At 40.9% G+C, this 16,519-nt stretch overlaps 1 protein-coding gene across 7 annotated transcripts in view; it reads left to right on the forward strand.

Moving 5' to 3' along the window:
* Positions 1 to 6,129: 6,129 nt before the first annotated feature.
* CHD9 (chromodomain helicase DNA binding protein 9) overlaps positions 6,130 to 16,519 on the forward strand; it is a 48,274-nt gene continuing 37,884 nt past the window's right edge. For 4 of the 7 annotated variants that reach the window (XM_087728823.1, XM_087728824.1, XM_087728825.1 and 1 more), the window contains exons 1-3: positions 6,130 to 6,231; positions 7,828 to 7,916; positions 9,201 to 10,781. In XM_087728823.1, the coding sequence (XP_087584949.1) occupies positions 9,369 to 10,781 (1,413 nt within the window). In that variant the 5' untranslated portion in view covers positions 6,130 to 6,231; positions 7,828 to 7,916; positions 9,201 to 9,368. Of the gene's footprint in view, positions 6,232 to 7,827; positions 7,917 to 9,200; positions 10,782 to 15,379; positions 16,502 to 16,519 lie in introns of those variants that run through there. The other 3 variants (XM_087728829.1, XM_087728830.1, XM_087728828.1) reach the window with 2 other exon arrangements.

The raw sequence follows: 16,519 nt of genomic DNA on the forward strand, positions 1-16,519 counted from the left end.
CGGGTGGGCGGGGCCGGGGCGGGGCCACGCCGCGCCCACCCCGGAGGCTCCGCCCCCTTCCCCTCAGCCGCCGCCGCCGCGCCACCTCCCGCCTCGGGCAGGGCCTTCGCCAGCCGCGCCGCTGCCCTCGCCCGCCGGTAAGCCAGGGGATCGCCGGGTGGGCGGGAGAGCCAAGGAAGGGAGATCCAAAAACGGGCGGCCGGGCTTTCCCTGAGGCGAAAGGGGAGTGGCCGCCGCTGCCGCCGCCGCGCGCTTCTCCCTCACGACCTGTCAAGGCGCCCTGAGGCGGGGGGGTCTTTCCGCCCAACGCCACCCTCCTCTTTTCCCCCTCACGAGGAGCAGCAGCAGCCGCCGGGGTCGCGTCCCGCCTGCCCTCCAGGGCCTGGCCTGTCACGCCTCCGCTCCGCCGCCCCTCCTCAGCCGGGATGCCCTGCCTGCCGGGCTTCCCCTTTCGGGGAAAAAAAAGGGGGGGGAGGCAGGTGGGTGGGCCTTTCGTACCTCAGGGCAGCCTTCCTCCTCCTCCTCCTCCTCCTCCTCCTCCTCCTCTCCTGCCTGAGGGAGGTGGTCGCCCTCCGCCGCTGCCCTCCCCTCCCCCACACCGCGCCCACGTGGGAGAGCGGCAGGGCGGCCGCCCGTCCGCCCGCGCGACTGACACCCGCGCGCACGCGCACTTCCCGGGCGAGGTGGGGGGGGGCGGCTCCTCTCTCTCTCTCCCCCCCCTTTTTCTCTCTCTCTCTTATCTATCTTTCTGTCCATCCATTCTCTCTCCCTCCCTCTCACCTCTTTCTCCATCTCTTTCTCTTTTTCTCTCTCTCCCTCCAGCTTTCTCCCTCTATCTCTCTTTCTCTCTCCGTCCCTCCCCTTCTCTCTGCCCCCCCCCCCTGTTTCTCACTCCTTCCCCCCCCCCCTCAGGTCTTGGAAGAGGCTCTGGCTTCTTGTCCAGGTGGCCACCGCAAGCAATGCCGGCTGGCAGAAAGGAGGAGGGGGAGGGAGGGAAAGGAGGGTGGGTGGGTGGGTGGGTAGAAGGATAGGGTTGCTGCTGGCTTGCTTCCTTTTCTTTTTTTCAGAGTTTGGGTCTCCTCTTCTATTTCCCCCCCCCCCCAACCATCCAGCTTTCCCAACTTCTCAGATCTGGGGTTTTCCTAAAAGGAAGGGGGTTCCTGACCTTTGCTAGGTTGCTGCCATCAAGGGGGGAAAGGGAGTGGGGGCTTGGGGGGGGGGATGCCACCAAACAGGGTCAAAGGAGATTCATGTTAGGCATTGGGGCTGGTGGGTGGGCAGGGATGATGGAAGTTGGCTTCCTTGTCTCAACCTTGGTTTGTTCTTCTTGCTGCCAGAGGGTGTGTGTGTGTGTGTTTTTCTCTGCAGGCCCGTAGCTGGAGAGTTGGGAGGGTGCTCTTCTAAAAAGTGGGCGGGACCCTTAGCTCTAACTGTGCGGGACCCCTAGCTCTAACTAACCTAGGGCTGCAAAAGAATAAGGTGCGTTTGGAGCTCCTGGGCGTAGGGCAGAAGGCAAAAAGCAAGTGGTTTCAAAGGAAAGAAGCATGTTGGGGTTCCGGTGGGAAGAATCTGTACGAGGCAGGTCTGCTGCACAGCGGCTTCATGCTGTACTTGTTGCTCCTCGGTGATCGTGGCTTCTTCACCATAGATCCAGGGTCATGTGCACAGAAGAGGATCCAGCAGGTGCTTCAATTTGCCCTGAGCATCACTTCACTTACAGTTTGCCATGAGCATCACTTCTGTGTTCCTCATATCATGACTTGTAGCCATGCAGCCAAATACGGTAGAGTCTTAAAATGATGTTTGGGAGTGGAGGGGCACTCTGGCCAATGCAGAAGATCACATCCTGCTCTACGATGAAGACTTGTGCTGGCCTAAGAGAGAAGTTACAGTCAAAGGCACAGTTGTGCCAAGCAGACAGGAAGAGCTTCTTCCTAAGAGTAGGTCCATCAGCTCTTTTCCACCCCAGGCCAATAGGAATAGGAGAAAAGGCTGTTCCCCCACCGCCACCCACCCAATATGTGCTTGGGTTTTAAGATGGAAGCGGAGAAGGTCTCTCTCTACATGAAATAGCAGAGATAGTTGCACTGCAATGGGTGGGGTTACCCTGATGGCTGAAAGGAAAAAAAGATTCTGTGCCAGCTCGCTAGGAAGTTTGTGAAAAGTCTTAATGCTGGGTTGCATGCCAAATAGAGTCGAAATGATCACAAACCATGTTTGAACTAAACTCAGATCAAATCAGAGGTAATTCCTCAGCAGAATGGAAGGCAGCAGATGTGTGTGGTCTGCAGACTTTTTGAAAAAGAATATGATCTTGGGGGGGGGGGGGATTGTTCTGTAAACGTTATAATAGTTTGCTCAAGTTTATTACTTATTTTCAAACCAAATTGCACTACTGCATTTTTCTTCTTCCTCTGTTGCACTGACATCTTGTTTTTCCTCAGATGGGTCAAGATGTCTTATATGTAGATCTTCCTTAATTTTATCCCCGCAGAAGCAACCCTATGAGGGATGTTGGATGAGAGATTATGACCGGCCCCAAGTCACTAATGACTCCATGGTTCAAGGAGGATTTGATCCTGGGTTACCCCACTCTTAAGTGCAGCACCTTTATCACTACAGTAGAATAGCTTTTTTCTTTATTGTGACTTGTTCCCCATTTCTCTATTGTCGTTAGTATAGATAGAAAAAGCCAGCAGTTTAATGGAATCCAGATGTGGGTGCAACAAATTGATTCAGTGAATTATCTAAACAGAAGACAAAGGCAAATGTTGAGGGGGGGGGAAATAGTCGTAGCATATATTAGGCAAGTTGGTGCTGTATGTTGCTTTTCAGAAATTAAGGGGGAAATTGAGGTTTGTTTTTTTCATAATATATTTAATATAGTTAAGCAAAAATAAGAGACTGAAGAGGTTTATTTTGGTCCAGTTTGTTAGAGAAGCATCGAAGAAATGAACAGTTGGATATAGTTTCGTAAAGGTTGGGTGGTACACACACAAAAACGAGAGGATACGCTTCAGCTTGCAGAAGATGTATCAAAGTGAACCTGTTGGAATAATGTAGGATTTCATGCTGTCATCCCTCAATGTGTAAATTTTTTTAACATAGTGGTAATGATAACGGTGGCTGCTAAAATAGTAAAAAAAAAAAAAAAAAGAATCAGAAAGTTGCTCAAGAACATTATATGGAAATAGTGATGTTTCATATGATTCATATTTTCAATGTATATTTACTGAAAGTGATATACTGTACTTCATGTATACCCCCATTTTACAACTGTTTGCATATGGTCACATGTGCGCTGTTCAGGTCTTGAGCAAATTAATCTAGAGTTGTTTTGAAGTATTGTTTGTACAGAACTATGATAATTATATACGCTTTCTAAGATGTCTGCTCATGTTGTGGCCTTAATATTTTGTCTGATGCAACCTTTTATGCTTTATAATCTTAGTTTATATGGAAGAGTTGGATACTTTGGCTACATATCCGCTTACGTTAAATGGGAGATGATTCCTTTAAATATGATTATTTCAAGTATGAACAATAATGTCTTCTAACTCCTGTACCTTTCAAAGCTATCTAGTGATGGCTGTGGCCACACCATTTGGTTTATGGCTAGAAACCAAAGGTTGTTCTGGAAGGCTGCAGCGTTATTACACTGCAGGCTACAGCAAGAGAAAAATTATCTAGTCTTGTGCATCACTAAATAACTGGGGGCTGCTGGTTTATGTGTATACATATCAGTTTCATATTGAATTACTTCTTCCTTGCAAATTGTCATATACAGTGAAAAGGTTGGTCCTTTTCTAAATCACAGTTAGTATTCTGTAAGTTGTAAAAGTTAAAAGATCTTGGGGAAATAAGCAGGAGTGATTTTTTTTCATACTTTATTTATATAAGTTTCTGTAAAGAAAACTTCTCCAAGAATTGTTTTATTTCTGTCTCTGGTTGCTTCTTGACTGGTTAGAATCCATCACTCAAATTAGCAGTCAGATAAAATGTCTGTTACATTTCAACAGATTATTCAGTCTATCAAGACTTGCTAACTTTGTAAGTAAAATACATAGTTTAACATCTCTTCAGGGTTTTTTGTTTTATCAACACATAGTAAGTAATCCAGTGTAGGCGGAACCACTATTTTAAAGTCAAAAGTTGCATAGATTTGGTTTAGTTCCTATTAATACAGGACTGTGGCTATTTCATTAATAGATGCAAATTAGTTTGCAGTAGGTAAAAAAGGTCAAACAAGCCCTCTTAAAATTCATTAGAGCTTACCATCATAGCCTTAGTGAATTCTTATTGTGATTGATCAGTGTGTTGTGAAGTAGTTAGCATATTTACCATGTTGTTAAATAATACAAATATTGCAGCTCAAAATTTATCCATTTTGAGTTTGAAGTAATCTGTTCCAAGTTCAAAAAGTTTGAAACAGCTGTTCCATTCTTGCCAAGTGTTCCTACTCTGTCCTGTCCTACTGGACATGTTTCAAGCTTGAAATGGTTGTGTTTCCATTTCAAAATTGTTGTTTTATAATTCTTCTGGGATGATTGAAACACTCCCAATTAGCTCAGGACAACCTGTTTTGAAGTTCAGATAAGTTGCATGTCCCTACTAAGTTTGCCTATTGGATTAATTTATTTTCTCCACTTCCAGCATCTGGGTAGATTATAAAAGATAATACTTGTACTATAAGCAGTGTGACTGTCCTATTTAGTTTGTGGTGTTTTATAATAAGTAATATGTACCTTGTTGCGATCTTTCATTACTATAATGAGAAATGTTTAGGTCAGAAATGCTAGTAAGGGAAGTTTTCAGATCCTTTCTAACGAACACAAATTGGGGAAGTATAGAATAAAAACAAACAATACATATGACTTGGAGAGACCAAACTGCCCACACAATGATTGTCTAGGATCATGCTTGATCTGTAATCTACTCTTATACTAGTAATTAATTTTTAGAAATAATCCTTGCCATCTATTCCCCGTGTGCCTCACTTTTCTCCTCATCAATATTTCTTCATCATGGGCGCTTTCACTGTAATCTAACCACATTCTCCTAAGCATTGCTGATTCTTCTCTTACTTTCAGTATAAATGTAATATACTAGACCAGGAATCTTCAACTCAACTTCAACTTCAACTCCCAGAATTACTCAAATGGCTGGCTGAGGAATTCTGGGAGTTGACATCCACAAGTCGTAAAGTTGCCATGGTTGGAGACCCTTGCATTAGATAACCCATTGGGTGATTGTTTCAGAAATATTTCCTTGCTTAAACAGAAACAGAACAGAATACTGGACAGGGAAAAAAGCAGTGGGAATGACCACCGATTTTCTGCCAGCTTCACCATTAATTTTCTAATGGGAAACTAGCAGGGAGAGTTTGAAATGATAATCTCCTTACCATGGATGCCTCATGGTGGCACTAAATATATTGGTCCCAACTTTGCCAAACTTTAATCCCGTGGGAATAATGGAGCCTGGATTCTGGGCGCATTCTTCCCGCTAGCCCGTTAGAGGCAGGTTGATTGAAAAATGGTTGACCTATAAATGACCTGTTTTGCCCACATGAAGGTTGCAAAATAGACAAACGGGATAATTTGAGGAGTATTCTGGTAACCATTTGGATTCTTATCCTCTATGAGTCTTAATTTCTCTTCAGTCCTGTCTAATAGATTGTCATTTCCATATCTTGAATGAATATTTTTTATCTTGTAAATATGCTGAATGAAGACTTAGTTGTTTTTTTCTGTCTCAAATCTCCCATTGTAATGTGTTCCATAAGAGTCTACCGTAGTGATGATCTTAACTTCTTTTGACTTGAGTAGTAAATGATATATCTAGGATATGCTTTTTGCACGCCTTGCAATGTCTTAAAGGTGTGACTATTTATTTACTACAGCACAACTACTGGTAGTAGAAACTTTATTGATTTAGTCATTTGACCAAATCAAGAGTATAACACCACTGCAAGTCAATGCAAACACAACACTAGAACATTTACTTACAGTATTTACATACTGCAGATTCCATAAGGACTCCTTGGTTTATCGGTGTCGTTTAACTCATGTAAAGCTGGCTCTGTGGCAATTCTGCCTTACTAATGCTTTGTTGTTTTCCTCATCTTCTCAGCTCTGCTGTCCCGGTAATATTGCTAAAAGAAAGTTTTTTCCAATCAGCACCGGCTCATCAGTGCAACCTGCAAAAGGGAATCAGTTTGTGCACCAAATGGTAAGACTTTTGTTCTTCTTGTTGTTGTTGTTGTTCTTTTCCAGAACCTACAGTATCTATGAAATGTCTGTTCTCTATGGATAATTGACCTAAATCCTACTGAGAGGACTTAGAACATTGAAATACTTTGGCTATGTCAATAACTGTCATATGTACAGATTTTGTTTGTCACAAAATTAAATAGGTTTGCTCTTTGTCATCAAGCAGTTAGCCAAATATTGCCTCCTCAGAGGGACAGAGCTTTTAGGGATCAGTAAGATGTTTGCCCACCTTTGACAAAGAAAACACTACACACTTGAGTTATCTCAAGGCGTAGTACACAAATTCTACTTATGACCCCCTCCAGCTGCAAAATCTAGTTTTGACAGAGGCCTTATTCTGGGACAATTCTGAAAATTGTCTCTGAGGGGATCAGAAACAAACAAATTCCTGCTGCACCAAATCAGATTTATCTCCTGAGTATATTTATTAAGATCCAGATAATCGATTAATTATCTAATTAATAGGTTATTTCATTACCTGTCAAAATATTCATAAGGTTGATTAAGATCAAAGCATGACATGTGCTGTTGGCTCTCATAAAATGGGAACAGTGTGGGTTTTTCCAAAGTTCCTTCTCCATATTCTTGTAGACCTTGAGAATCTGCCCTTGGGGGGTTAGGAAAATGATTTGAAACAGCATAGGTGTGAAGCAAGGGAGTAAAAATGTGCAGGATTTTTGGTGGGAGGTATCTTTATGAGCCCAAACACTTCCTGATTTAAGCTGTTGGGTGCCCAATTAAGCCATGAAAAGTTTTGCTGGAAAAGAATGATCTAGTGCAGTGTTTTTCAACCTCAGTCCCTTTAAGATGCGTCACTTCAACTCCCAGAATGCCCCAGCCATCCAAGCTGGCTGAGGCATTCTGGGAGTTGAACCCCTTGCATCTTAAAGTGGCTGAGGTTGAGAAACACGGATCTGGTGGATACACCTTGAGTAGATACCAGCACTGCCTGTGCTATTGCTTAGAGATTCCTTCCCATTTCGCCTAGTTTCAACACTGGCCTGTGGTGTAGTATCAGATCGTACAGAGTTTAGCATTAATCAATGGATGCTTTTTGACCAGAATTTACAAACTATAGTAACTCCATAGCCTGGCCTTAAAGCTGGAATGAGAGTTTAATCAAACAACTCTAATGGGAGCTTTAAATCTCCAAAACATTCTTGATCTTGATGTTTCTGTGTTAAAAGTTAAATTATGTCTTAAATCGTTTATTGGGCCATGGTGCTAGATAGTTTTGCTGGAAGCAATGTTTGCTTTGTTTAATTAAAATGTGCTTTAATTAAGAACTACTAAAAATTGGTAGTACTGGGACATGCACACTTAATGAGATTAAAGTAATAGCTTTTCCACCAGTGCTATATTTTAAAACATGATACTAGAACTAATGTTTCAGAATTGTTTATATTTGCAGAACTGTGCAGTGCCTCTATGACTTGCTCTCAAGTCCAGATTTTGTGTTTTCGGCCTAACATCTTTCTTGCCAGCAAATTTGCAGGACTTTTAAGAAGATATTATATTAGAACTGAATTGTTTAAAACTATTATTTATCTTTCAGATCTGTAATGCTACCCAATTACATCAGGGACCAAATATTTCCCAGGACTAAGTAAAACTTTTGTAACAAAATGTGCTATGTATTAATGGGTAAGGATGTTTTTTTTTCTTATTATCTATTACATTAATAATTAAACTCTTCATTTATTAAAGTTTCAACCTATATTTGAAGCTAGGCAATGTTACATTTTATGAAATTTTCACATTTATAAATACCTATTTGAGGAAAGCTGCTGGCATGATCGGAAGGGATGAAACAAAAAATGAGACCATTAGAGGAAGACTTGGCAATAGAACCAATCTTAAACTACATACAAAAACAGCAAATAAAGTAATTTGTTCTCCTGGGGAGGATGTTGTCGGATTCCATACCGTAGGAGACATATATATATATATATATAAAGAGGAGATGGTCCAAGAACACAAAGCAGACCCCGAAGAAGACAGAGCAACAACATCAAAGACACACTGCAACAACGTGAAATAACAGTGGTTGAGGCCACCAGAAGAGCAAGAACCAAAACATTGCATCTCCCTCGACACCCAAAGCGGAAAAAGAGGAAGTAAAGAAGACGACAAATGCATATATTCGTATATAAAAGTAAATTTAGAAACATCCCAGGAAGAAGATATCAGAAAGTGTTTACGATGAAATTTCAGTTACAGTGTTAATGTGTTTATACTCTGAATGAATTCATATAACATACAAAGTCCAAACCAAATAACTGTATTATGGCTTAGTATAATATGCGAATCTACTCTCCTTAAACTGAACATATATTTTCTCCTGAGCTAGAAGGAAAAGAAGGAACTGGGGCAAAATATTGAAATCAAGCATGATAAGTAAAGGCAAAGCAATATGTTATTCAGTTGAATACATTCCTTCAACCACACTTGCATTTATTTTCCACGTCCCTAAGGAATATATTTTATCCCATCTGCAGCTACGTTTTTTGAGAATTTGGGGGAATTTAACTGAGCTTGCCTGGTTTGATACCAATAAAAAGACTTAAGCCTTAAAGTTCACAATTGCCTTGCCAAATCTAAAAAAAAAAATGTTTTGTGGAACCAGACATTTTGGATTATGTTCACTTGTACAAAACTTGCACGCTGTCCAACTCTCAACAATTTTGGGCAGCTCACAACAACATTTAGTACAAAAAGCTATTAGTATACATTGTTTAGGAAATGTATCAAAAAACCTGACTGAAACAAAGTTAAGTAATTAATGGGTTTAAAATATGTTTATTGTATAAGGTCCTATTTGTATTTAAATGCCAACTAATAGATATAATGATTAAAAATCTAATAGGTAGTAATTGAAAGATATTCCAAAGTGTTTAACTGCTTTCCCCCCTCCCCCTTCTTACCTAGGATATTTAAAACACTGCAAGATCTTATTTCTACAAAAATGCTGGTGGATGTCAACATGGCTTAGATGAAGTGCTTCCCACTGAGAAAAATATATTACTGGTGTTTGTGCTACTCTGAGACTCGCTAACTCCATTTGTGGTAGTGGCAAAGTAGCACAACTGTATCAAGATGACCGACCCTATGATGGATTTTTTTGATGATGCCAATCTTTTTAGCGATACCTTGGAAGGATTATCGGATGATGCCTTTGTCCAAGCGGGGCCTGTTTCCCTGGTCGATGAGTTGAACTTGGGCGCAGAGTTTGAGCCGTTGCAGATTGATTCTCTAAACCACGTGCAGGAGGCACCCACTCCGCAAAAGATGAACGATTACGAGCATCTCAACCAGTACGACTCTCTGAAACTCCAAGTCAGTCAGTCCTTCAGCAGCCCGGTCGGAAGCGTTTTATCCCCGCATTCCGACTTCAGTTGCTCTCCTGTCCATCCGCAAACCCAAACGAATGGGTTGTTCCCTGACGATGTAGCAGACGGGAGCCCGATGTGGGGCCACCAGACCTCGAGCAGCGTTTCTAACCAGAACGGATCTCCGTTCCATCAAGGGCCCCCGCCGTCTATGCAGCAGAACAAAAGCTTTGTAGCACACCACAGTTTTGCCTTATTTCAGGCCAGCGAACAGCATCATCCGTGTGCCTCGTTGCAGTTGCCGCCAAGCGTGAACGCAGGAGAGAACACGCGGAATCAGCCTGATGGTTTCATGGAGGTGAATGCGCCCGTTTCACATAGAACTAACGTTCCCCGCCCCTCCCAAGCTGTTGACATATCCAAATCACAACAGTCTATCTCTATGCCACCTTTTTCCCAGAGTAGGAATAACTCGCCCCACTTCAGTGGCAATCAAGAAGGAAGCTACGACGGGCCCTCTCCTGCGATCACGTCGTGCTCTATTAACACCCAGTTTTCTCCTCCTTTTCCCTACAATAGCAACCAGATCTCTCCTTCCAGTCTTCTTCAATCTTCCACAACTCTTTCTGTTGGCCAGCAAGCGCACCCTCTGCCTGACTTTTCGGGAAGCGAAGCTTTCGCAACTCGAAGAGGGACCAAACAAGAAGATCCAGAGAGCCTCCTCAATTCAAGTACATCGCTGACTTCAAATAATTTCCACGTGTTGCATTCAGCACAACCTCAGGGCACCTTCAGTAGTTCGAAGCTATCCGCGGTGAACATGAATTTCTCTACCCCTCCTGGTTCGGGTCCTCAGCTAAGCCACTTCAGCGATCCCATAGAGGGCAATGGTTTTCCGTCTTTGGATGAGAATTTGCTCCGTCAGGTGGAGTCTCAAAGTGCATCGTTTACGGAACTTGACCCAGAAGCGCTTCTCCAGGAAGATCTCCTTCCCCAGTTTGATGAAACTGCCTTTGTTCAGGATGCCCCAAGTAATGATTTAGAACATCAGCTGGAACAGCGCCTTGTCCCACAAGCCAACCTTCTTCCGACTCAGTCTCAAAACTGCAACCATCCTTGGTATCCTCCTGCTTCTCATCTACATCAGCCGGAGCAGAGGAACATCAGTGCTCAAGCCCAGGTAAGTAACAGTACGGTTGCAGAGTGTCTATGGCAGTGATGGGTTCCGGATCCCGTTTCAACCGGTACGGTTGGATTGGGCCCAGCGTCGTCCACATGGACGCAAGCAGCGCACACATGCGTCTTACCGCCTCCGTGAGGCTCCAGCTGCTCAGCAGAGCATTGCGTAGGTGCTGTACGTGCTGCATGCATGCGCGAAAACGCCGAAGACTTAAAAGACTGGTAAAGAGCTCGGGCGGGTGGGCCCTCCGGAGCACTGCACTGGAACGGTATCCGGTGCTCTGAGCAGGCTCCGGTACGCCCGTACCGGGGTGTACCGCCTGCAACCCAACACTGGTCTATGGAGATTCTCAGTCATCCAGGTCATGGTTGTCCCAAAGGTGCTTTTTCCAAAGGCAACTGGATTTCCTTTATTGTCCTTGAAGACGTTTCACTTCTCATCCAAGAAGCTTTTTCAGTTCTGATTGAAAGACCCTAGGGTCACTGAAGTGGCTGAGCTGAAAGTCAGAACTGAAGAAGCTTCTTGGCTAAGGAGCGAAATGTCTTCAAGGGCAACAAAGAAAGTCCATTTGCCCTTTGGAAAAGCATCCTTGGGGTTGTTGTAGAGCAGTATTGTGCCGGGACATAAAGTTTATTCTTTACTATGCTATTGGCCAACACTGTCTGGCAAGATCAGAACTATCCAGTAACTATCGTGAAAGATATTTATGCCTGTGTAAATCTAGAGATTTGTTGAACAAGATTTTAATTATCTGTGGTGGAATAAATCCCAAGCATCATAAGAAATTTAAATGTCCATTTCAGAAACTGCAGTTTTCTGCCATATTTTGCAGAACACCAAACACACATTTTTAAATTTGATCTATGTGGCTTGACAGATTGCTTTCAGTTTGTACTTCCAGTTTTGCCAACTGTTGAGCTTTGTGGTGTAAACTGGAAAAAATAAAACAACAAATTGATATTCTAATCAAATACATTAAAAAGTTTTTAGATGCCTCCCAAGCAAATCTCTTTTAAAAATATTTTTGTTCAGGTATATGCTTTTTTGATCTTGTGCATACAACTTTTAAACCATAATATCAGCTAACACATAAACAGGTACATGTGGATGAATTGACTGAAATGCTGCCTTTCCAATATTCCAGTTGACCTTGGGATTTTTAGCCTACTTTATGTTGATTTTCAGTCAGTTACTAGTGCTATTTAATAAAATGAAAAAATAAATACTCACTTTAGTATCAATAGTTCATTTGTAGACATAATATAATTCCAGGTAGTATAGTACTATGCAGATGGAATATTGTATGCACATTTTTACTTTGAAATATGCCACAGGATATCTTGAGGACATGACTGTGAAGTCTTGTCCTAGAAGCAATGCTTTATCATTAAAAAATCAGGGGTATGGTTTTTTTTAGAACTCTTAAATTCTATACCGTAGCTTCTCTCTTCCTTGGATGGCCATTACAAATCATATGTTTTCTAATTATTTAATAAATGTTGAGCAGGCATGAGCATCTGTATTGATTTCACCTGAATATCAGATATGCAAAGCTAATGATTTAGTCAGTGTTATTGTCTTAATGCATGTACTTTTTAAAGATTTTTATAAAATATTTAGCAACCAGTGCCTCTAGATCAAATCATATATGAATGTAGTAGGAATACTTAAATAAAACTTTTTGCAAAAGAAGGATGCATAAGATGGCCTATAAATAACTAAGAATATATAGCATGCAGCTACTATCATGTTTTCCCCAAAATAAGACAGGGTCTTATTTTCTTTTGACCCCCCCCCCCCAAAAAATAAGTGCCTGGCCTTATTTTCAGGGAGGTTTTATTTTATTATTTTTGAGGTGCAGGAGGCGGTGAGCATGGTCACCTCATGGCTGCTGCTGTGTTGCAATATTTTCGAGAAGGGTTTATTTTCAGGGAGGACTTATTTTAGCGCATGCACTCAAAAGCCCAATTGGGCTTATTATCTGGGGAGGTCTTATTTTCAGGGAAACAGGATAGGTCAAACTTAGAGTAGGACTATTGAAATTAATAGGAGTTACGTTATCCATTAATAATTTAAGTCTTTATATGTTAAGAGTTGAACAGCGTGTGTAATATTTTTAGTACCAGCTTGTTCTTGTGAAGGCATATAGAGAAAGGTCTAGGCTATCTAGAGGAGAGAGAAATAAATGTGCATAAATTTGCATAATATTACTTTGCTCAAAAGCTAAACAGGTAACCAGTTTCCAAACTCTCTTGAAATGTACAAGTTAGCCATTGCAGTATAAATGTATTGCAAAAAACCTTGACATGGATTTTTATGAATATATTACTTTTGGAATCCTCAAGGCAGTGGTTCTCTCTGTCGCCAGTTATGCATTAGGAGAAAGTTTTCTTGTCCTGAACTGGCAGCCAGAATTGAAATACGATCCTGGGCTATTACTTGTCCTGTGCTGCAGAAGCTGCTTTGCACTGCCAGGAAACTCAGTAACTGAAAGCAGAGTCATTAACAGTAGTTTTCATGCTCTTGGCGTCCTCTGTTTCTCCTTAAAGCAAAGTATAAACAGGAAGTGGATTCCAGGAAGCAGTGGGAAAAGGGAGCGTAATAAGTTGGAATTCGTGGTTCACAACAGTATATCTGAAAAGTAATGCTGTGGGATCAAAGTCAGATTAAGCACAAGTCAAAGTTGCCTCTGAATTGAGATTTAATGTGATTCTGTCAATGAATGGTTTTCTGAAACAGAGGTATAGGGATATAAGAAGTACCTTTTATACCGTGATTATAAAAGCGTACATAAGATGTGTGTGAACTTCCAGATGTCCCATCCAACATGACAATTTGTGTGAATTCTGTTAGTTAGCAATAGCAATAGCAATAGCAGTTAGACTTATATACCGCTTCATAGGGCTTTCAGCCCTCTCTAAGCGGTTTACAGAGTCAGCATATCGCCCCCAACAACAATCCGGGTCCTCATTTTACCCACCTCGGAAGGATGGAAGGCTGAGTCAACCCTGAGCCATCGAGATTTGAACAGCTGAACTGCAGAACTGCAGTCAGCTGAAGTAGCCTGCAGTGCTGCATTTAACCACTGCACCACCTTGGCGGTCACATTCCCCCAAAATGCCCAGGAAGTGATGAGAGCAATCTGTAACAAAGCTTGAACTCTTCTTTCTCACCTCTTTTTTTCTTTTCTTTCTCTAATGTGAAGTATTACTAATTTTTATTAATCATTGTTCTGAACTACAACAGAACTTTGAACTGTATTGAACCTTAATTATGAAACAAGCCAGCTATAGAAACCATAGTATGACATTGGCAAGTCTGAAACCATCCTTAAAATTGAATATAGTTTGCCATGTATAGAAGAAAGAACTTGTGTTCAATGGAGAAGAGAAAGGGAGAGTTTGTGAGCCTGATATTTATTGTAATATATTCCCATAATAACATTGTTTATCATGAGTCCAGCAAATTCAGTCATTTGTCCCTTACTGAATGAAGTAGTGCTGTCTGTTGATATCTTTGTTTGTTAAATCTCCCACTAAATGAAATTTGACTAATGTAGATAAAGTCTAGATAAAGCACTATGTTTTAATCTACATATGATATTTCTTTTGAAATTAATTCATAAGAATCAATAGGCCAGGACAGGCAACCCTCTTGAAACTGGATGCCAATTATGAGTTCAGCTGAAATAAGCATCAGATATGACCTTCTAATTATTTTTTATTCCCCAAATTCTCTGAATTTGTCTTATCTTTTTTATCCCTTGAACTGTTTTTACTTGAAATCAAGTACTGTTAAATTCATTAACTTTTGCTTGAAAATATACTTAAGAATTCTCTGAATCTGAATGCATTTCATAATTCCCTTGAAGTACTTAATAAACAATGAACAAAAGTGTCCTATTTTACAAAAGAATGAATTTGTTAAGATTGTACTTTTTTAAATTCAACATCCACAATTGGGAATTTGAAAAGTTTTTTTTTAATGTATTTCTGTGTAATTTGGTCAATTGTCATCAGCCTTGTTCTTTGTCACTGCAACCATTTAAGGAAAATCTGTTAACTTCAATAGTTCCACTGGTTTCATAAATAGTGTGTGTAACTCTTTAAATACTGTTTACAGCATTCCTTCTGCGTTGGGCTTTGTGATCTTCTCTTTCTGTAGTATGATCTTGCAATTTACTTTCCACTCTTTTCATCTTTGAGATTTCATATGTAAACGTGGCTTTGCTATCATAAGTGTTATGATGACGGAGATCTGAAAGAAATATTTCTTCAAAGTAGACAGTACCATGTTTTGTAGAAGATTTCCAGGACCATAAGCAAGGCTATGATTGCCTTTATATTATTACTTTGGGCTAAACAAGAAAGGACTTTGATGTTCATAAAAATGTTATATGATCCTTCTCCTTGTCCACAATATTCGAATGGTGTAAAACCGTCTGATTTAGTATTATCAAAATTGAAATCTCTGGCTTGTGCTTATTCCAGCAAGCTGGAATCCAAACCTGTGGTTTGTTCATTAGTTTTGATTTTTAGGTAGTTAGGATGTAACAAATTATTCTAACTAAACCTGCCCTGGAGTTTTCTTGGTTTGTTTGTAGAGGAAGGGGGTTCATTTATTCACTTTACACCAAAATTCTTAAATTCTAAGTAGAGTTATGTATAAATAAAATACAGCAGCAAATCACTTTTAGATGCTAACTATGTCTTAATTCGATTCCATATTAGTAAGACATAATCAATATTGATCAACCCAAAAATGATTTTTAAAACTTTTTGCTTTTAATATTTTACAAAACCCATGGCTTCAGACTCTTTTTGCCACTATCATAAATATGTTATTTCCTTCCTTGACAAAAATGTGAGAACTGATATTTTAGGAAATATTCTTGACTGCCTATTGTCCCCAAATATCATAGAATAAAAAGAAGGCAGAAGATTAATTCTGGATTAGACAAAGTGTTAGAAACTGAGTTTAAACACCAATTCAAAATAATTCTGTAATAAACTCTTTCTGAAAGCATCAAGTTAAAATCTGATACTAGAATATTGTGCAATAATAGTTACAAAAATAACTCATCTGGCAAAACAATGACAGGATTCCACCGAAACATTTATTCCTTGGGTTTTAAACACTCCTTATATACGTCATCCAGAAAAGTAGATATTATTCCAGCTCTTGCAGAAGGTGGAAGGATGAAGAGTTAACTCTACTGCCACATGTAGGGAAGAACAGTCCACGGAGGGTTAAATTGCCGAGTCTAATGGAATAATAACTGGTAGCACCATCTGCTGGCCTACTTCCGCAGAAGGAGTCAGTATTTTTTAACGACATCTCTAATATTCACGCCGCCGATGCATTTTGATGCTTTGTGCATTCGTTTCTTTTGGTGTTTTGTGGGAAGCTAGCTCTCTGCTCAAAGGCTATTTTTAGAGCCTGTCGCCCCGGGATGGCCGAAGGTGTACTTGTCTAGCAGAGAGGAAGGAGACTTAAATGCCAGTCCAGGGGGAAAAAAAAAAATATGTTGATAAATCACAATGTGTGTTTGCGGAAGGCTGTCTCTGCCTTGGCTCTTGGCTGGCTTAAATAGGCCATTCAGCAATCTCCTTTCAATGCCGTTCCCTTGAACGCAACCTACCTCCTCGGGTGGTGGAAAACCCGAGGGCAACCTTTGTCTCATGCCAAAAATGTCTTCAGTGAAGAGGCCAAGAGGAAGGGTAAGTGAAAGCTTGAAT

This window comes from Thamnophis sirtalis, unplaced genomic scaffold, assembly GCF_051295495.1.
Source record: "Thamnophis sirtalis isolate CommonGarterSnake01/CBP01778 unplaced genomic scaffold, rThaSir2_p1.2 scaffold_14, whole genome shotgun sequence".
Lineage (NCBI taxonomy): Eukaryota > Metazoa > Chordata > Lepidosauria > Squamata > Natricidae > Thamnophis > Thamnophis sirtalis.